This window comes from Bidens hawaiensis, unplaced genomic scaffold, assembly GCF_021521415.1.
Source record: "Bidens hawaiensis isolate Kalapana, Puna unplaced genomic scaffold, B.hawaiensis_p1.1 tig00015777_1, whole genome shotgun sequence".
Lineage (NCBI taxonomy): Eukaryota > Viridiplantae > Streptophyta > Magnoliopsida > Asterales > Asteraceae > Bidens > Bidens hawaiensis.
The window spans coordinates 393009-411741 of NW_027492410.1; the positions used below are offsets into that span (position 1 = coordinate 393009).

The 18733-nt window shown below is 39.9% G+C and overlaps 1 protein-coding gene across 1 annotated transcript; it reads left to right on the top strand.

Moving 5' to 3' along the window:
* Positions 1-13540: 13540 nt before the first annotated feature.
* LOC143549793 (putative alpha,alpha-trehalose-phosphate synthase [UDP-forming] 7) lies at positions 13541-17726 on the top strand. The gene is made up of 3 exons (XM_077040600.1): positions 13541-15593; positions 16258-16531; positions 17388-17726. The coding sequence occupies exons 1-3, from the start codon at positions 13606-13608 to the stop codon at positions 17694-17696; spliced, it is 2571 nt and encodes an 856-aa protein (XP_076896715.1). The 5' UTR covers positions 13541-13605; the 3' UTR covers positions 17697-17726.
* Positions 17727-18733: the final 1007 nt, after the last annotated feature.

Sequence of the window (18733 nt, forward strand, 5' to 3'; positions counted from 1 at the left end):
AACACTTAATTTTATGAATATATTATACTTTTGATCATGATAATTATAATTTTCTTTTTTTTAATATCTAGCTGTAAGATCACATTATGACGATTCTTTTGATTTTTTCGACTCCCTGTCTATTAGTTTAGCTCAAGAGCTAACAATTTATGACACAACTTGTTAATACGATATGACTTAACACACAGACACATTTAAAACAAGTTAATGTACGAAATAAATGTGACCAAGTCATAAGGTTGACATTTTAACTATATGGTTAAAAATGTATCTAAATTGGTTTATATTTTCTAACATGTTTTAAGTTACATACTTAAGAAAACCAACCTCACCTACCGTTATAAATTTATAGGAAATTCAATATATGCTTTTATCTTTTTCAACCTTTACAAATTGGAGGAAATCATTTGAGTCGCATAGCTAGTTTAATGTTTCTTGTTTGATTTATTTGTTTATTTTTTTCTGTTATCTATCAAGGTTATGAAACTAATTTCATTTAAAGAATATTGAAATTTAAAACATGTTTACCAACTAAATTTCCATAAGTTTTGAGCTCACATTTTTTATTGGACAACTCACCCGCCAACCAACTTTTTGTTATCTTTATTTCAAAGATTTTGAATAGACTGTAAAATTATTTTAATAAAAAAAAACCATAAAAATCCGATTTCATGACTCACATAAAACGATTATTCAAGTAATTATGGATTACACAATGATTCTCATTTGCCACATGGGCTATTATTCAAATACGCTGTCGTTAACTTTCAAACTTAATCAACATAATTTTGCTATTATATGACTAAAAATTGCATTGATAGTTACTATTTAATTAGTCTCAAATTCAAAATTGGTTACAAAAAAAGCATGACGTGGATAATCAGTGATCATTTGTTAAACTTACATTTCTAAGAAAACATCCCTCACGTACTTATCTAAATTATATGGAATTCAATAACATATATGAATAAACAAATGTCTAAATCAGAGCGTAAAGGGTATTTTCATAGGATTAAGGGAGCTGAGAATCTTGAATTTGGGTGTGGGTGCTAAATCTTCAAAACTAATAGCGCAGTTAGTCTTGCTATAGGATGGGGGCTTCTTGTAATCACCCTCTGGTGTGAATCGGTATTATGGTAAGTGAGAAATAGGGGTGTGTATGGGTCGGTTTGGGGCTGTTTTAAGCCAAACCCATAACCATAACCGATATGTCGATTAATGGATACCCATAACCATAACCGACCCGTTATGGCGGTTTTGGTTAATTGGTTTTGTAGGTTATGGTGAGTCAGTTATGGGTCAGTTAATCGTAATCAAAACAATGTAATTGAGCCTAAAAGTTTGGTACCAGTTATTACAAAAAAAAGACATGACATAATCTAATAAGGTATATAATCCATAACATTAATACCAAATATTTAAAAAAGAATGACATTATATAATCCAACAATGAAATTCAATTTAATTTGATAACAAACGTTGAACCAAAAATATCAAAATGATATAATCCAACAACATGTTTGGTGGAAGTTAATCCCAAACATATTAAACATATTGTTAGTTAAACAAATGGGTCGGTTCGGTTATAGCGGTTTTGGAATTATCTCTAACCAAAACTGACCTGTATGTGGTGGTTTTTAAAAATTCATTAAACCGACCCACCGGTTATGTCGGTTATCGGTTAAAATCCGTTCGGTTTTATCGGTTATGGTTCGGTTTAACGGTTACGGCGGTTAAGTTGTTCACCCCTAGTGAGAAATAATAAGCGAAGAGGTGAGAGCTAGAATAAGCATCCTTTTACTGTTTGATGGAGTCTTATATTAATAGTGAACTAGCTTTTATCTCTCGTATTCGTTAGTCTTGTTATAGGATGGGGGCTTCTTGTAACCCCCTTCAAGTGTGAATCATTGTGGTCTCGCGCGCACCTTTTGTACAAGTGGTGCTACCCATTTGGTGCTTGTTTCTTCTGCACAATTCAGGTGCAAACGGTGGTCCCTGGATGAGGTCTCCAGACTAGCTGCTTTAGGGTGCTCGCCAGTGAGTTTGTTTCCTCTTGCCATTTCCCCTTTTAATGAGGTGGCCTTTTTTAATTTCGACCCGAATCCAATCTGGATCCAAAACCATGTCTCTTCAATATACTTTTTCTCGTCTTGTGCCCACTATAAGTTATATAAAATCTTTTGAGTCTCTATAGGTAGCTTTAAGTTAACATCTTGATGGCCATTCCATTACTAAAAGCTAGCTTTTAAGTTTGTTGTGTGATTTTCTTTTCATTATATAAATTTTGTGAAACCTTTTCATTTAAAGAATCTAGAACTTTGGAGGTTACATTTTTTATTAGACAATTCACCTATCAAGATTATTTTATGTTATCTTTTCAAAGAAATTGAATAAACTGAACAACATTTTTATAAAAAAAATCCATATAAACCAGATTTCACGATTCACATGAAAACATTATTTTAATTTCTATTGTTTCACATGTAAGTTTGATTTTCAAGTAATTATGGATTACATAATGCTTCTCATTTGCCACATGGCCTATTATTCAAGTACGGTGCGTTTACTTTCAAATTTGATCTACACATTTTTGCTATCTATCTTATTTTAAACTTAATCTTAAATATATATAAACAAAACCTTTAAAATCTCTCTGGTCTAGTTGCTTTTATTTGTTCTTAAGCTACCAGATTGTCACACCCTGGCTCAGGACCTGGACGTGACACCCAACGTTGGTACCTGTTTTGTAAATATATCAGAGTTTAGGGTTGTAAAGCGGAAGACTTTAATAAAATATTATATTTAAAAGACAGGATTTTAAAACACCCGTTAATTTGTACATAAGTGTTTGGATTACAAAACCATGTTTCACATTATTTTATTTATAAAACATCCATTGAGCCATCAGATCGTCTAACGGCTACCCTTCTTCTCCAAACACCTATTCTCCATTACATGTAAAACAGTTATAAAAATACGTCAGCAACACATGCTGGTGAACACGCTGACACAAAACATTTAAGTTACTTAATTATCCCCTCAAGTATCTTATGACCCGGCCCATCGTGGCTTAGGAAACAACCAAGTTAAATATACTATTATAAACCTCCAGTTATACTTGAAACCTCTCAGGGATACCGCAGCATCGAGGTCTTAGCAACTATCAATATACACAAGATAATCCCCTCTCGGACATTACTTAGGTCCGGCCCAACGTGGCGGAGGCATTAGTAAGTGTGGTGCGGTGTGCCCACCGTCTACCCACATGTGTAAGGATCCAGACAAACGTATACAATAGCCTGAGGGCCAGCATTACTTTTGTTTATAAAGTTTTAGGGATATAATTCCATGCAAACATTCAAGACTTTGTTTTATAAAAAGTTGGACGTATTCACTTTTCTTCTTGGTTGGTGTTTCTCACCAATTCGTCTTGTTACCTCGGACCTATAGTACGAGAATAACATTTTATAAATACTAGATCAACGATCTAGCTTCAGACCTTTAGTCCGATTGCATAACCTTTACCTTGACATTTATCTCTTTATAAATATAAGGACCTCTAGTCATTTCTTGTAAATCACTTATAAACCTTTGTTTCTTCTTCGTGAAGAAACATATATTTCAACTTTCTTTTATTATCAAATCTTTATATATAATAAAGAAGTATTATTTTTATCTATAATCTCGACTTTATGGAATCTTATTTCTACTTTTATAAAATCAAGGTACAGGCTATATCCTTGACTAGGGTCTAAGCCATTTATAATATAATAATCGGGCAGAACCCCTACCTTGAATGGCTTATTACTCGAAATGCTTATACTCTACCTGAACCGCACTTCTACTTAGACCGCACTTCTACTTGGAGGGAGGTCGAGAGAGTAACTAAGCAGAGTTATGGCACACATTTCGAGGTGAGACTTGTAGGGATATCGCCATATCGGGGTCGTGGCACGCTTATTGAGGTAATGTAGGTGTTTTTGTAGTGTGTTGGATGAGTGAGGACCACCTCCATGGCCGGTCTATTTATAGAAATTTTCCTGCATCTTCGCGTATTGCGAAGCTGCTTCGCGTATCGTGAAGATGCACTAACTTCGCTGAGTCGCCGCGTAGGCTTGCCACGTGTCGCTACGGTATCGCCACGTGTCCTGCATCTTCGCGTATCGCGAAGATGCAAAACGTGGATTCTTCGCGTATCGCGAATATGCAAAACTTTGAATCTGTTCATTTTTAGTCCCTGATCTTTTGGTAACTTGCCATATCTTGATTTCATCTCATCATCATCCAAAAATACAAATGCAGCTCTTAAGCGGCGATGCGAAGTGCAAAGTGCGCCATCAAAGCGTCACATTGCGCCCATCGCCCTTCACCCGTGCCCGTGCGCGTCGGGTGCTTCACACCCTCCGCTAGGACTAGGAAGAGTGGTTGGCTACTTAAGAACATTACCATGGAAAGTTCCCTCCTTATAAAGTGCTTTATTTTTCTTCCTTTCTCCGATGTGGGATGGAGTCTCCTTACTCCATTTTTTAACATAAGCTCATCTTTATTCTTTTATCTTAATTTGCCCACTAATTATACCATGAATATTTTTAGTCCCTCAACTTTATTATTTGTCAAAAATTGTCCAAAATTTCCGTGATGTTACACAGATTGCTTTATTTGTAAATAAATGTTTTCATGCATTTGACTAGAATTCACGTGTACGCGTCTCACAAAATCCGGATAGCCCATAAACGGGTTATAACATCTCATTAAGTTAAAAATTAGTTTCGCCAAATATTTAACATTAAAATCCCATAAAATAGGGATTTACAAAAAATTAATATCCGTTTTTAAAAAAATATATATATTATTTATAATTAAGAAACAGTTTTATAGTAAAAAAATAATAATAAGCGGGTCATGGGTCTCATAAAATCTAGATAACTTTAAACCGATTATAACATCTCATTTATTTGTGAACCCTTTCACCATCGTATATTATTAATTTCATTACAATAAATAAATTTAAATTTAAAAATATATATAAATATTAGAAACGGATAATATAAAAACAGCCCCCATAATATGGGGGGATAAAATCTAGTAATATATATAAACGAAACTTTTAAAAGCTCTCTGTTTACTCCCTATTTTTTTCTCAAGCCACCAGATTGCTTTATTTGTAATAGCCCTTAAACGAGTTATAACATCTCATTAAATTAAAAATTAATCTCATCAAATGTGAAATTCTATAACATAGGGATGTACTAAAAATTAATATATGATTTTTTTTAAAATGATATTATTTATAATTAAGAAACAGTTTTATAGTAAAAAAAAATAAGTGAGTCTTGTGTCTCACCAAACCCAGATAACTTTTATACCGAGTTATAACATTTTATTTATTTGTGAAACACTTTTATCATCAAACTCTAAGTATTTTATTAACTTACTTTCAATAAATAAAATTACAATTAAAAAAATATATAAATATTATAAACGAATAATGTAAAACAATACCCGTAATACGGTAGATAAAAACTAGTTTATGAATAAATATTGCATTGATAATTACCATTTAACCAAAATTAATTCCAAACAAAGCACGATTTGGAAAATCAATAATCAACTATTGATAAAAACAAAAAAATGTTTTTTTTTCATAGAATCTTGAAACACATGCACAAATAGTCTTTGCAAGTTTAGTCTCTAAAATTTTAAAAATTAAAAACCTAGTCCAAATATTTGTGAGAGGGTTCCACGTTAAATCTTCACTGTTAATCCTATTTAGGGGCTGTTGACGATATTGTGTTGAATCATTAAGAGACCTAACCGATTATGAGGTAGTCTTTAAATCATTCAGCATTTTTTAAAGCATACCCATTAATTGACTTCATGAACCATTAATAAATGTCTTTTAGTGCACCAACTGCACTTTACCCCCTACCGATTTAGGTGTAGCCTCTTAATGGATTTACCTACTGAAGAAACACTAACCAGACCCCGGGCAGATTACTGGTAACCTGGGGGTTAGATCGATGTTTCCCACGAGGGGTTAGACCCTGAGAAGATGGTTCTTCTGATAACCTGCAAAACAGACACCGTGAGCTCGTCACTGAGAAGGGGGGGGGTTCCTCCTTGTGACCACCCTCCGGCGTGAGAATCAGACTAGATTGCTCTTTAAATATAAAAGTATATTAAGAGATTGCTAGAGCAGATATCAGGTATATTATGATAATACGAGATGATGTAAGATGATCATACCATTGGGGTATTTATAGCCGAAGGTAGGTTTCCAAGGGGTTTAGCCGGTCCAACACGCTACCACCTGTAACCTATGCACGTGCCCTGCCTGTGAGTGGTGGATAGGTAGCGGCTGACACAGAGCAGGCGTGTCGTGCACTCTTCCTCTTCTGCCAACTACAGGCTAGGCACGTGGTATGGCAGGAGTTGGTGGGTAGGCGGCGGCTATTGGTCACAGTGCTGTGGCGTGCTGTCTGCCATGCTGCTGTCAGTGAGCTGTCGCATTCTTGGTCAGATCTTTTGTCTGTACCTCGTCAGGTATCACACAAAAGATCCTCCATCATACGGACTGGCTCATTTAGGCGGGAGTTTTCCCCCTCCCGCCTTTGCTCATTCTTTCAGGTAACACTGATGGGAGAGTTAAGTGCCTTGTGCGTGTAGCCATGCTGCGCGGGTGGCCGGTCCCTAATGGCTTGTATCCGAGGCTGCGGGGACAGGCGGAGTCCTTCACCATTGGGAGGCATTTCCTGCGGGACCAGCTTGCATACTGCGCGTAAGGACGTCATGTCTCCGAGCATGGTTGGTCCTGCGGATCCAGTTGGTCTTTGCGCAGACGTCCCTTGTTTAAGGTGAGTCTTGCGGGTCCAACTGGGCTCTGCTGGGACCTACCTCTTCAAGTCCCCCCAGTCCAATGTTCGTCTCATGCATGTTTAATAAAGTGAGGTGAACTTTTGGACTTAAGCAGAGGGTTTTGAAAAGGGTTTTTGTAAGGTTTTCCATGGGGATTCTTCCCGCGGAAGTCCTTGTCACTTGCAGAAATGCCCGAGTTTCCTGCTTGGTCTTTGGGTATGATGCGGGTAGGTCTATAACCTCCTCGCAAGTCGGGAGCGTTGAGTCCTACTTGTTTAGATTCTCCATGAGGTTTTGGTGGTTTTGAACATAGTGATCAATTATGTTAAAACCACTAATTCCATCCTGAAGCTTCAGACAACGTAGTTCTCGATGTTCCCGCTATGCGGGGATGTTATTTCCGCTTCCGCAAGCATTGCCCAGAAGATCCTTCTTGGTTTCAATTCTCAGCGGGTGCTAGGTATGTGAAGGGTTTTGCCTTTACACTGTACCCGCATCCGTCTTACGGTTACTTTACTTCCAAGGTATTCCTGGCGTCAATTCCCTGCGGGTGCTAGGTATGTGAAGGGTTTTGCCATTACACTGTACCCGCACCCGTCTTATAGTTACTTGGTTGCCGAGGAATACTTGGCTTCAATTCCCTGCGGGTGCTAGGTATGTGAAGGGTTTTGCCTTTACACTGTACCCGCATCCGTCTTACGGTTACTTTTTCGCCAAGGTGTTACTTGGCTTCAATTCCCTGCGGGTGTTAGGTATGTGAAGGGTTTTGTCCTTACACTGTACCCGCACCCGGCTTATGGTTACTTGTTTGCCAAGGGGTAAGGGGTATTTTCCCGCTACTTTTTAAATTTTTGATTATTCAAATTTTGAATTTTGAAATTTGAAGAGTTGGTGAATGGATAAGAGCAATCCAATACCTCAAACGTCGTGCGACGGTTTCTTCTGACTGTCAGGACGTGCCAGAAGTTATGGCGACATGACTATGTGGTCATTCCAGTCGTTTTTTCAGGCGCGTGGGCACGGGATTTCGGGCGCGTGGCCGCGAAGTTACTGGCACACGTCCTTTCAACAGCTGTTGCCAGCTTGCTTTTTGCCACGTGTCATAGTTTCATTGCACCTTCGATTTCTCTCTCCTCCGCATTAAATTCACCGCATTAATTACGATTACTATATAAAGGGGGAGAGGGTTATTTGCAATTCACACTTTTCACTTTCATCTCTTCTCAAGTAATTTCCGGCGAATTTTTCTGTTCAGTAAAGCATTACCCTGAAATCTCTTTTCATCTTTCTTCCACCATGTCTTCTCATGATGCTGATGACCAGAAGACTGCTGGCGAATGCCAGTGCTCTCTTCCTGTCGATCTGTACCAGTATATCGTCAGGAAGTTCATGCTCGAGTCTCTCGAGCCTGAGTTTCCTGAACCCCACCATACTGTGTACGATGCCCCTAGTGGCAAGATCGGGGTTTATGCTGCATTCTTCGTCTACGGAAACCTTAGGTTTCCGTTGACAAAGTTTGTGTACCGTGTCCTGGAGAGGCACGGTGTGCACCTGACAGAGGTGCATCCTATGGCCATTGCCAAGGTCCGGCACTTTGAGTGGGTGTGCCGGATTCTGGACATCGAGCCCCATGTGGACCGCCTGATGACCTTCTACACTTGGAGGTGCATCCAGGGGTGGTACAGTCTTACAACCCGGATTAAGGGTTTAAAGATTTGTACCACCGAGCGGAGTCTTCGCTCGTGGAGAAGAGAGTTCTTCTTCATATCCGCTCGAGCCATCCCCATTGCCATGAAGTTCAAGAATGGCCAGACGCTTCCGAACCTTCCCGCCATCAACTACGAGGAGGCGGAATGGTTCGCGAAGATATCCCGGGTCCAGTCCCCGGTTTTCCGTTTTCCGGAGTCGGCGATGGTGATGCTGGGGATGAGCCGAGTGTGGAAGGCGGCGAATGCGGATAAGGTTCCGATCGTCCTCGAATATGGTTCGAACTCTGTCCCTTATGGTATGTCTTGTTTATTTTTGTTGACTTCGATTTTTTCTAACTTTCTTGTTGATTTCAGAGGGTAACGATCTTCAATCGCTCCTGAATCCGCGGGAGGAAGATGGTCCCGCACGGATGGGTACTCGTGCCCTGGACGAGAACGAGTTGCCCATCCTAGAGCAAACTGCGAGTCGGTTCGTGGAGGTTTACCCGCCGGGTCAAGAGATCCTGAGCCATCGACGGCCAGGTAAGCCTATCTTCTACCCTGAACCCCTCAATGCTGTGCCTGCTGCTGGAGTTGTTGACATTTCTTCTTCTGAGGAATCCGCAGAAGGTCCTCCGTTGGTGCGGAAGAAAAAGGCTGCCGCCGGGAAGGGCAAGGAGAAGGTGTCCACTGCCGGCCCGGTAGTCCTATCTGACTCCGAGTCAGATAGTGTAGAGGTGGCGGGGAAGCCCGGTGGTGAGGAAACCACCGCTCCGGAGGCTGTAGCTGTTACCTCCGGGGAGGCAGCGACAACGACGGCTACCGGTGTCAAGAGGATGGCTCCATCGGGTTCGCCCCCGCTCGTCCGTGCGTTCAAGCTCAAGAAACCCCGTAAGTACCCCCATAATTCTGGCTTCTCAGCCCCCATAATTCGGGTTCGCCCTCGCAGCCCTCAACGCTTCTCATGAGGATGGGCAGAAGACTGGCTTCCTGCTTGGTCTAGGGTTCGCTGAGAGAGGCTTTCCGCCCTCCAACTTCCCTTTATTCAATGTTAATACTGAAGCTGCTTATGACCAATCTGTGAACCAGTACGCTGCCTTCCCGCATCCAGTGGTGGAGAAGGTGAATGAAGCTGCTGCTGCTGATGATGGGCTAAACATCCTTAAGGCTTTCCTTGGGCAGCCGCGCTCTGACGGTGCTGGTCCAAGCGGAGGTGGCCCTGAAGCCTGATCCTGAAGATCCCTTCCCACTGCTAGGATAGACTTAGCTTTGTATAGATTTCTTTTAGGCGGGTAGTTACCCGGCCACTGTTGTAATATATCATTGAAATATACGATTGTTATTCCTTTCATTGGATTCTTTGCTTTATAAACTTATGACTTGCATACTTAGTTTAAAATAGCAATTTTCCAAGTGTTTAGCGTAAGTTAACCTGTGAACGTGGTTGATGGGTTAAAGTTTTGCTTCCTCTTTCTTGATTGTGCGGGTATAACCGTCACTCGCACCTAGTAGGATGGCTGAACTTACCTTCATCTGACCGCGTGTAGGTTTTTCTTATCCTTTAAGTGTTCATAAGTTAACCTTTGAACGTGGTTGATAATAGGTAAGTTTTGCTTCCCCTTTCGTGATTGTGCGGGTAGAACCGTCACTTGCACTTAGTAGGATGGCAAAACTTTACCCTTATCTGACCTGCGTGTAGGTTTACCACGTTATTGGGTTCGTGCGGGTAGGACCGCCTTCCCACGCAACGACTTCACGTAATGTGAATGCCACCAAACGTGTTGCATAGTTTAACCGTTCGACGCGCGGTTGTTGATAGGTTATTATTCAGTTTCCTTTAATGTTTCATGCGGATAAACCGGCACTTTCATATAATGGGATAACTGAACTTTTTCCCTTCAACTGACCTGCGTGAAGGTTTGTCACGTTATTGGGTTCGTGAGGGTAGAACCGCCTTCCCATGCAATGACTTCACGTAATTATGCGGTGAAAACCGGCATATTAGTGTTCAGAAAAGTGTAAATGTAAAATCATCAGCTTCAATGTTCTTAAAGAGAATCATTTCCATTAGAAGTGGCTCTTTGGCCTTTTCTTTACAGATTGGAATTGATTACATGCAAACTGTGTAATTGAACTCCCTTCCATGTTGGGACAGGAGTGCCATCGAGCCGACACGCACCTGTTTCGGGATCTCGTTCTTTACGCAGCATGTAGTCTCCATATTCAAGCTGATTTTTTATTCGTGTTCCCCAGCCGTGGTTCCACACGCACCTGCCTGCCTGCTTAGCTTTTATTTCGCCACGAGGTGCGCGAGCGTCCCATCTCTGACGAATGTTTCGACCATGTCTTTTACGTCTATGCATTCTTCAGTGTTGTGGCCTTTTGTTCTGTGATAGTCACAGTACTTGCTCCGATCAGCATCGTGACGATGTCGGATTACTGGAGGCTTTGGCCATGGGAGCTCTTCAGTAGCAAATATGTCAGTGACGCTTTTGGTAAGTGGCGTCCATCTGGAGTTCCGGTGCGGCTTTACATTATCCCTTTCACCCAATCGGTGCTGTAAGCCGGATGAGGTATCAAAGTTTACCCTTGACTGCCAAATGCCTTGTTTCCGTTTTTTGTTCAATCGGGCGGTGAGGACATTGTCCTCTCTCGTCCTCTGGGTGTAAAGGTTTGTACTTTGCGGAAGGTCTCTACCCAGTTGCCTCTCCGTTTCCGCATAGCGTTTTGCTGCTGTCATGATGGCATCCCATGTGGATGGCATGCCATCTTTACCCGTTAGGGTGCGGATGAGCTCTGGGTCATGCGCGCCCTGGATGAAGGCAGCGCGAACAAGATCTTCACTGATATTGCCCAAACTTAGCTTTTTTGAGTTGAAGCGAGTGATGAAGTTTGGCAGAGATTCATCTTCTTCTCGTATGCATTTGAGGATTGTCCATTGCTCCTCGGTATACTTTCGCTGCTGGCTGAAGTGTTGGCTAAACTTCTGCTGGAAGTCTGCCCAGTCGTAAATGTGGTTAACCGGTAAACGATCAAACCAAGCCCTAGCAGCCCCTACCAGGGTCATTTGAAACATGTAACACCACGTGGGTTCCGTCCAATTGCTAACGGTTGCCCCCGCTATGAACCTGTTCAAATGATCGTCTGGATCAGATAGGCCGTCATATGTGCCTATGTTAGGCATTTGTTTAGCACTCTTCGGGGCAATTGCTTCAGCAATGTCCCTTGCAAATTTGGACGTTCCTGCATTTGTAACGTTTGGTCTGAACGTTTTAGAGAAGTCTCGTGGACTTCCATCAATGCTTTTTGGTTTGAAGGCTTGTCCAACATGCCTTTTCGGTTGGGTTTCCGTTTCTTTACGCTTCCCTTTTGCCTTATGACGAGGGTTCGCGTCGGAGTCGGATTCCTCCGAGTCATCCTCCCAGTATTCGAATTCGTCGGCCTGTTGCACGGAACGCAAGCGTTCGTTCAACTCAGCCTGGAATTCCTTTTGTCGTGCCTCCGCCCATGCCTTGACTTCGTCGAGAGTCTGGCGGGGGAGTCTTCGTTTTTCAAACTGGGTATCGGTGGATCCCAGTAGGCGGTCATTTACTGCACTTGCCCCTGCTTTAGTAAGTGGGGTAGTGTTCGTAAAATTTACTTCACTTGCTCCGGCTTCGGTAGCCGGAGTAGTGTTTGTAAAAACTGTGTTGCCGGTATTCCCCCCAGTAGCTGGGGTTGTGGTTACCGGAATTTCTCTAACCATCTTTGTAGAAGTTTGAAAAAACTGGAGAAAAATGTAGTTCTAGCTTTATGCACGGATGACACTTTACCCCTTACCGATTTAGGTGTAGCCTCTTAATGGATTTACCTACCAAACAACTCTTTAGTTAGTAACCAAAAAGTGATGTCATATGCCTCCATATTGTGGCAATTCCCTTTAGTCATATTTGAAACCCTAACTGACCTCATCACCTTCGACTAGTACAAAACCAAAGGTTCAATGCATAATCGAAAGTGATGAATTCAACACCGAAAGTTCTTGAGTTTGTAACAATATATTATATTATGACTTCAAATTTGAGAAAACACAATCACACTCACATTAATGACACACAACATCACTTTTTCACCAAAAACCAACTGTTTGGACCAAACGTGCACTCCTCTCACAAATATATGGACTAAATTTACGGTTTTTAAAATTTAAAGACCAAATTTGCAATATAGTAAAACCAAATGAACGATCCTCTATAAATATAAATATCATTGACAAAATCAAAAATAGCGAAATAATATGTGATGAATATTGATAGGGGATAAACATCGTTTTCCAAATTGAATTCATATCTCATTATCTTTTCCTTTTTGATGATCTAGACATTTTATTTTATTAAAAATTAAATTAAAAAACCAATATAATGAATTCACATTAAACGTAAATTATGACGTCATAAATGAATGTAAAAACGTGAAGACCAAGAGGCCTGACACGTCCTCATGTCATTACAAGCGCGTGATGCTTAATTTCCAGTTGGCATCGCTACTTTCTTTGCTGGCCGACCTTATCCTATAAAATTATTATTATTAAATATAAATATTTTTTTTAATAAATCACCCATTACATACATACATACGTACACACTTTCTCTTCCATTCCAACCTTATTATTATTCAATATTCAATTCAAGATCACAGATAAAATTGGATCAAACAAACCCTAATTATATATCTCTATATCTTTCTTTTCTTTTTCCCCCAATTTCAATCCAAGCAAGCTCTCATCTTTTTATTATTCGATTAATCCCAGGTCAGTTTTCGTCAATCTCTGTTAAACCCATCTCCAATTTTGCTAATTTTATGCTCTTTAGATGCTAATTCTAGTTGGGTTTTGTTTAATTCAAGTTCAATTCATGTGTTATTGTTCTGTCGTTGACTAACCCACATGCTGATTTTGACTTTTTCCTTTAAGGGTTTTGTTAGATTTGATATTTTGGATCTGGGTTTTTAATTTTAGTTGAATTGATTGCAAAATTTGTTTATTTTCAGATTATTTGGATCAGAATTAGGGGTTTGGTGAAATATGATTTCAAGGTCTTATGCAAACTTATTAGATCTAGCGAATGGCAATTTTCCCGCCATTGAAGAGCCTAGAAGGAAGATGTTGCCCCGGACCATGACCGTCCCTGGGGTGTTAACCGAGCTTGACGATGATCAAGCCCGCAGCGTGTCGTCCGACGAGCAGTCGACGGTTCTAGCGGACCGGTTAATAGTTGTTGCTAATCAGTTACCGATAAAGGCGGTTCGTGAGGTTGATGACACGACGGGTGAAAGCTCGTGGAGTTTTAATTGGGACGAGAATTCGTTGTATAAACATATTAAAGATGGTTTGCCGGAGGAGATGGAGGTTATTTATGTCGGCTCGCTTCGTGCTGACGTGGATGCAAGCGAGCAGGACGAGGTGTCGCAGATATTGTTAGAAAGGTTTAAATGTGCGCCTGCGTTTCTCCCGCCTTCGGTTTTGGATAAGTATTATCACGGGTTTTGTAAGCAGCATTTATGGCCATTGTTTCATTATCGGCTCCCGTTTTCGGCTAGCCACGGTGGTCGGTTTGACCGGTCGTTATGGGAAGCTTACGTGTCGGCTAACAAAATCTTCTCACAAAAAGTAATCGAGGTTATAAACCCGGATGATGATTACGTTTGGATACACGATTATCATCTGATGGTGGTCCCCACGTTTCTAAGACGGCATTTTAATCGGTTAAGAATGGGATTCTTTTTGCATAGTCCTTTTCCGTCTTCGGAAATTTATCGAACGCTACCTGTTAGAGAAGAGATTTTAAAGGCGCTGTTGAATGTTGATCTCTTAGGGTTTCACACTTTTGATTACGCACGGCATTTTTTGTCGTGTTGTAGTCGAATGCTCGGGTTGGAGTACCAGTCAAAACGCGGGTATATCGGGTTGGAATATTTTGGCCGGACTATCGGGATCAAGATTATGCCGAGTGGGATCCACATGGGTCAAATCGAGTCAGCATTGAAGCAACCCGATAAACAATCACGGGTTCATGAGCTTGAGCGCGAATTTGAAGGGAAAACGGTTCTACTCGGTGTTGATGATCTTGACACGTTTAAAGGCGTTAACCTTAAGGTTTTGGCAATGGAAAATATGTTAAAAACTCACCGTCGTTGGGTCGGACGTGCGGTTTTGGTTCAAATTTTGAATCCTGCACGCGGTAAAGGTCGGGATGTTGAGGAAATCGAGGACGAAATAAAAAGTAGTGTTTCAAGAATTAATCAGGAATGGGGGAGCCCCGGTTACACGCCCATTGTTTTAATCAATCAACCGCTTACGTTAGCTGAGAAGGCAGCTTATTACACGATTTCTGAGGCTACGGTCGTCACTGCTGTACGAGACGGTATGAATTTAACCCCGTATGAATATGTCGTATGCCGGCAAGGTATTTCTGGGTCTGATTCATCGAACTCGCCTCAAAGAAGTATGTTGGTTGTTTCGGAATTTGTCGGTTGTTCACCGTCGTTAAGCGGTGCCATACGGGTCAACCCTTGGAACGTGGAGTCAACAGCCGAAGCGATGTATGAGGCGATATCGGCTTCGGATTTTGAAAAACAAATGCGTCACGAAAAACATTATAAATACGTGAGCACGCACGATGTCGCTTACTGGTCAAAAAGCTTTTTTCAAGATTTGGAACGTACTTGTGCGGACCATTTTAGGAGACGGGTCTGGGGAATTGGGTTAGGGTTTGGGTTCCGGGTTGTGGCCCTTGACCCGATGTTTAGAAAGTTGTCCACGAGTGTGATTGTGGATGCGTATGGGCGGGCTGAAAACCGAGCCATCTTGTTGGACTATGATGGGACGATTATGCCACAATCATCGATTAATAAACGTCCGAGTAAAGAGGTTATTTCTATTATTAATAGATTGTGTAACGATCCGAAGAACACGGTTTTTGTTGTTAGTGGACGCGGTAGAGAGGATCTTGCTAAATGGTTTTCGCCTTGTGAGAAATTGGGGATTGCGGCCGAACATGGTTACTTTATGAGGTATCATTTTTTTTTCTCTTGATTTTTTTTTTTGCATATTTAAATATAAAATATGGATATTGCTTAGGACTGTAAACAATGTGTTATTTTTTTGTAATAATAGCAACAAAGTTTCCACTTTTTTTTGGTAAAAGCAACAAGTTTTTAGTTTGTTTTTTTGGTAAAAATATCAGCAATCTTTTAGTATTTTTTTGTACAAAAATAAAAAAGGATTATCATTTAGTTTGTTTTTTTAGTAAAAATATCAACAGTCTTTTAGTATTTTTTTGTATAAATATAAAAAAGGATTGATAATTTGTTGCTATCTTTAGAAAAAGAAAGATAATTTGTTGCTAGTTTCTGAAAAAGATCAATAATATTGTTTCTACTTTTACAAAAAGATAGATGATTATTACTATTTTTACAAAAAAGACAGATGATCTGTTACTATTTTTACAAAAAGATAGATAATTTGTTGCTGTTTTCACAAAGAAGATGGATAATTGCATCTATTTTAACAATAAAGATAGATACTTTGTTACTACTCTTACCAAGAAGATTGATAATTTGCTACTATTTTCACAAAAATATTACTTGCTATTTTAGAGAATTTGTATGCGGTTTTGAGCGGTTTTATAGAACTAGAAATCGGTGCATTAAAGATAACTGTGTGATACCATGCCAGGTGGCAGGCTGATAAAGAATGGGAAACATATGCCCAAAATGCAAGTTTTGGGTGGATGCAAATGGCCGAGCCGGTTATGAAGTTATACACGGAAGCAACCGATGGTTCGTCAATTGAAAGGAAAGAAAGTGCACTCGTTTGGCACTTTCAAGATGCTGATCCAAGTTTTGGTTCGGCTCAGGCTAAGGAAATGCTGGACCATCTTGAAAGCGTGCTTGCAAATGAACCCGTTGTAGTTAAAAGCGGTCAATACATTGTAGAAGTCAAACCGCAGGTATCATTACATGCCTAAAGGTGTCATTAGGGTTGACTTGTTTTTAATTATTTTAGTTGACCTGCTAACCTGTTTAACCCATTTTTACAACTCACCAACCGATAACGCGCTTATAACTTTTTACTATCCATCAACGAAAATCAGATTTTGGGTTGTCATTTGTTACTTGTTCAATAAATGAGTCGTGTTTGGGTTGATCCTTCTTGACTAAATGCTGTGTTTGGGTTGACCTGGATATCCCGTTTTAGTAGGCAAGTTGACTCGCCAACCTGCTTAATTAAATAGGTTGACTAGAGAATCCAGCTTGAAAATTGAACTTTTTTTTGACACGCTTAGATAATTGGGTTATACAATGTAGATAAACGGGCTGTGTTCAGTTTAAATGGGTTGTTTACATAAATGGGTCAAAAACGCGAATCCGTTTTTGACACATTTAGATAAATGAGACGGGTGGTTTTCATAAATGGGTAAGCATACATCACAGTTTACACGTTTAGATAAATGGGTTAAACGGGCCATGTCGGGGTCAAATGGCTCGTTAAAATCGTTAACCCGTTTGACGCGTTAGGATATTGGGTTCTTTTCAAGTTACACTATAAATGTGTGGGTCAGGGTTTTAATGTTTTTCACACGAATAACAATACGAGTCATGTTCTGGTCCCAACAATTTAGCTCGTCAACCCACCATCCCAACACAATCGACACCCCTAAATTCATACCTAGAAAAACATGCATGCCCGGTCGGGCAGGCTACAGGCCATAACATTAGTTCAAAACATGTCACTTTAGAAAGTGATCATTTTGGTTCGGGCCAATATCTATATCGTTTTACTAATTGTTTGGTGGGAATTTGTAGGGCGTGACAAAAGGTTTAGTGGCCGAGAAGATATTTGCACGGATGTTTAGCGACGAAAGACGTGCCGATTTTGTAGTATGTGTTGGAGACGACCGAAGTGACGAAGACATGTTTGTGATGATTGGTGACGCAATAAAGGCGGGCATAATCTTGAATAAAAACAATAGATCGGTTTTTGCGTGCACGGTCGGACAGAAACCGAGTAGGGCGGAGTATTATTTGGATGACACAGTGGAAGTGATAAACATGCTTGAGAATCTTGGAGATATTTCGGGAGATTCAGATTCTGATTATGTGGGTTCTTCTTGAGGTTGGGTTGACTTTGTTGGGGTCAAAATTGAAGGTGGAGGTTGTAAATTGAAAGGGAAGGGTAAAGAAGGGGTGGGGTTTTATTAACATTTTGGAAATAGGTTTAAATTACATACGAGTGTTTTGTCATTTACTTTTGTTTATTGGAAGATGGGTTAATTGTTGGTAGGTACATTGTGGATGATGAACTCTTGTTTTGATGTAAATCTTGACAGAGTTTTACATACTTCTTTACCTTTTTTTTCTTTTAGTTTTTCCTCTGTTAGTTGCATTTTCATTTATATCCCATGTAATGGTGGAAATAGAATTCTATCATCTCTAGAATTTTTTCATTTAGGCTAAAGATTTTTTTTTTTTTTATAATTCATCCAATTTAAAACGTTTTTTTGTTTTTAATTACCTCAATATACTGAAAATGCCTGAAACTGTTTATAAAAATAATGTAAATAATGTTGTATGGTAAGGTTTAATAGCGAAAACTAATCGACTAATATATTTTACTCTTTTGTTCTGATGTTAACGTAAAACTTTGTTATTTGGAATCTTGTAGCCTCATGGTATCAATGTATGTGATAATGAGTTTCTTTCTAATCTGTTGAGAGTTTTGGTCATGTGATGAAGTCGCAGTTGTAAAGGATTTATGAGTTAGTTGGTCTAAGAGAAATATCAAAATTAGCAGTTCCTTTTATGATTCTTAGTATGAAATTATTATACCGAGCTTGTATTCAGCCAGTTTCAACTTGAGTGCATATTTTCAAATTCCAGTAGAAATACAAGAAACTGCGTTAGTCTGTCTATACGAGCCAACGAGTAGTTAAGAAAAAATCAACTCGAGTTTTAAACGTGTTAATTTATAAACGAGTGCTTTGCGGGCCAACCTAGTTTAACTGTTGGGGTGAAGCGTAACAGCTATATTCTTGATATTTATTAAAATAATTTAATAAAAAGACATATCTTTTGCTTTTTATCTTCCACCACCGACTAGTGCCAAGTGCCATCACTAATGGCCCTTCAAAAAGACAGTTGGTGGCCTAGGG

Excerpts from the sequence above, each read along its gene's own strand:
- LOC143549793 (XM_077040600.1), top strand. The coding sequence starts at position 13,606 with ATGATTTCAAGGTCTTATGCAAACTTATTAGATCTAGCGAATGGCAAT. Across the intron at positions 15,594-16,257 it reads GAACATGGTTACTTTATGAG|GTGGCAGGCTGATAAAGAAT; the intron begins GTATCATTTTTT and ends ATACCATGCCAG. Across the intron at positions 16,532-17,387 it reads TTGTAGAAGTCAAACCGCAG|GGCGTGACAAAAGGTTTAGT; the intron begins GTATCATTACAT and ends GGGAATTTGTAG.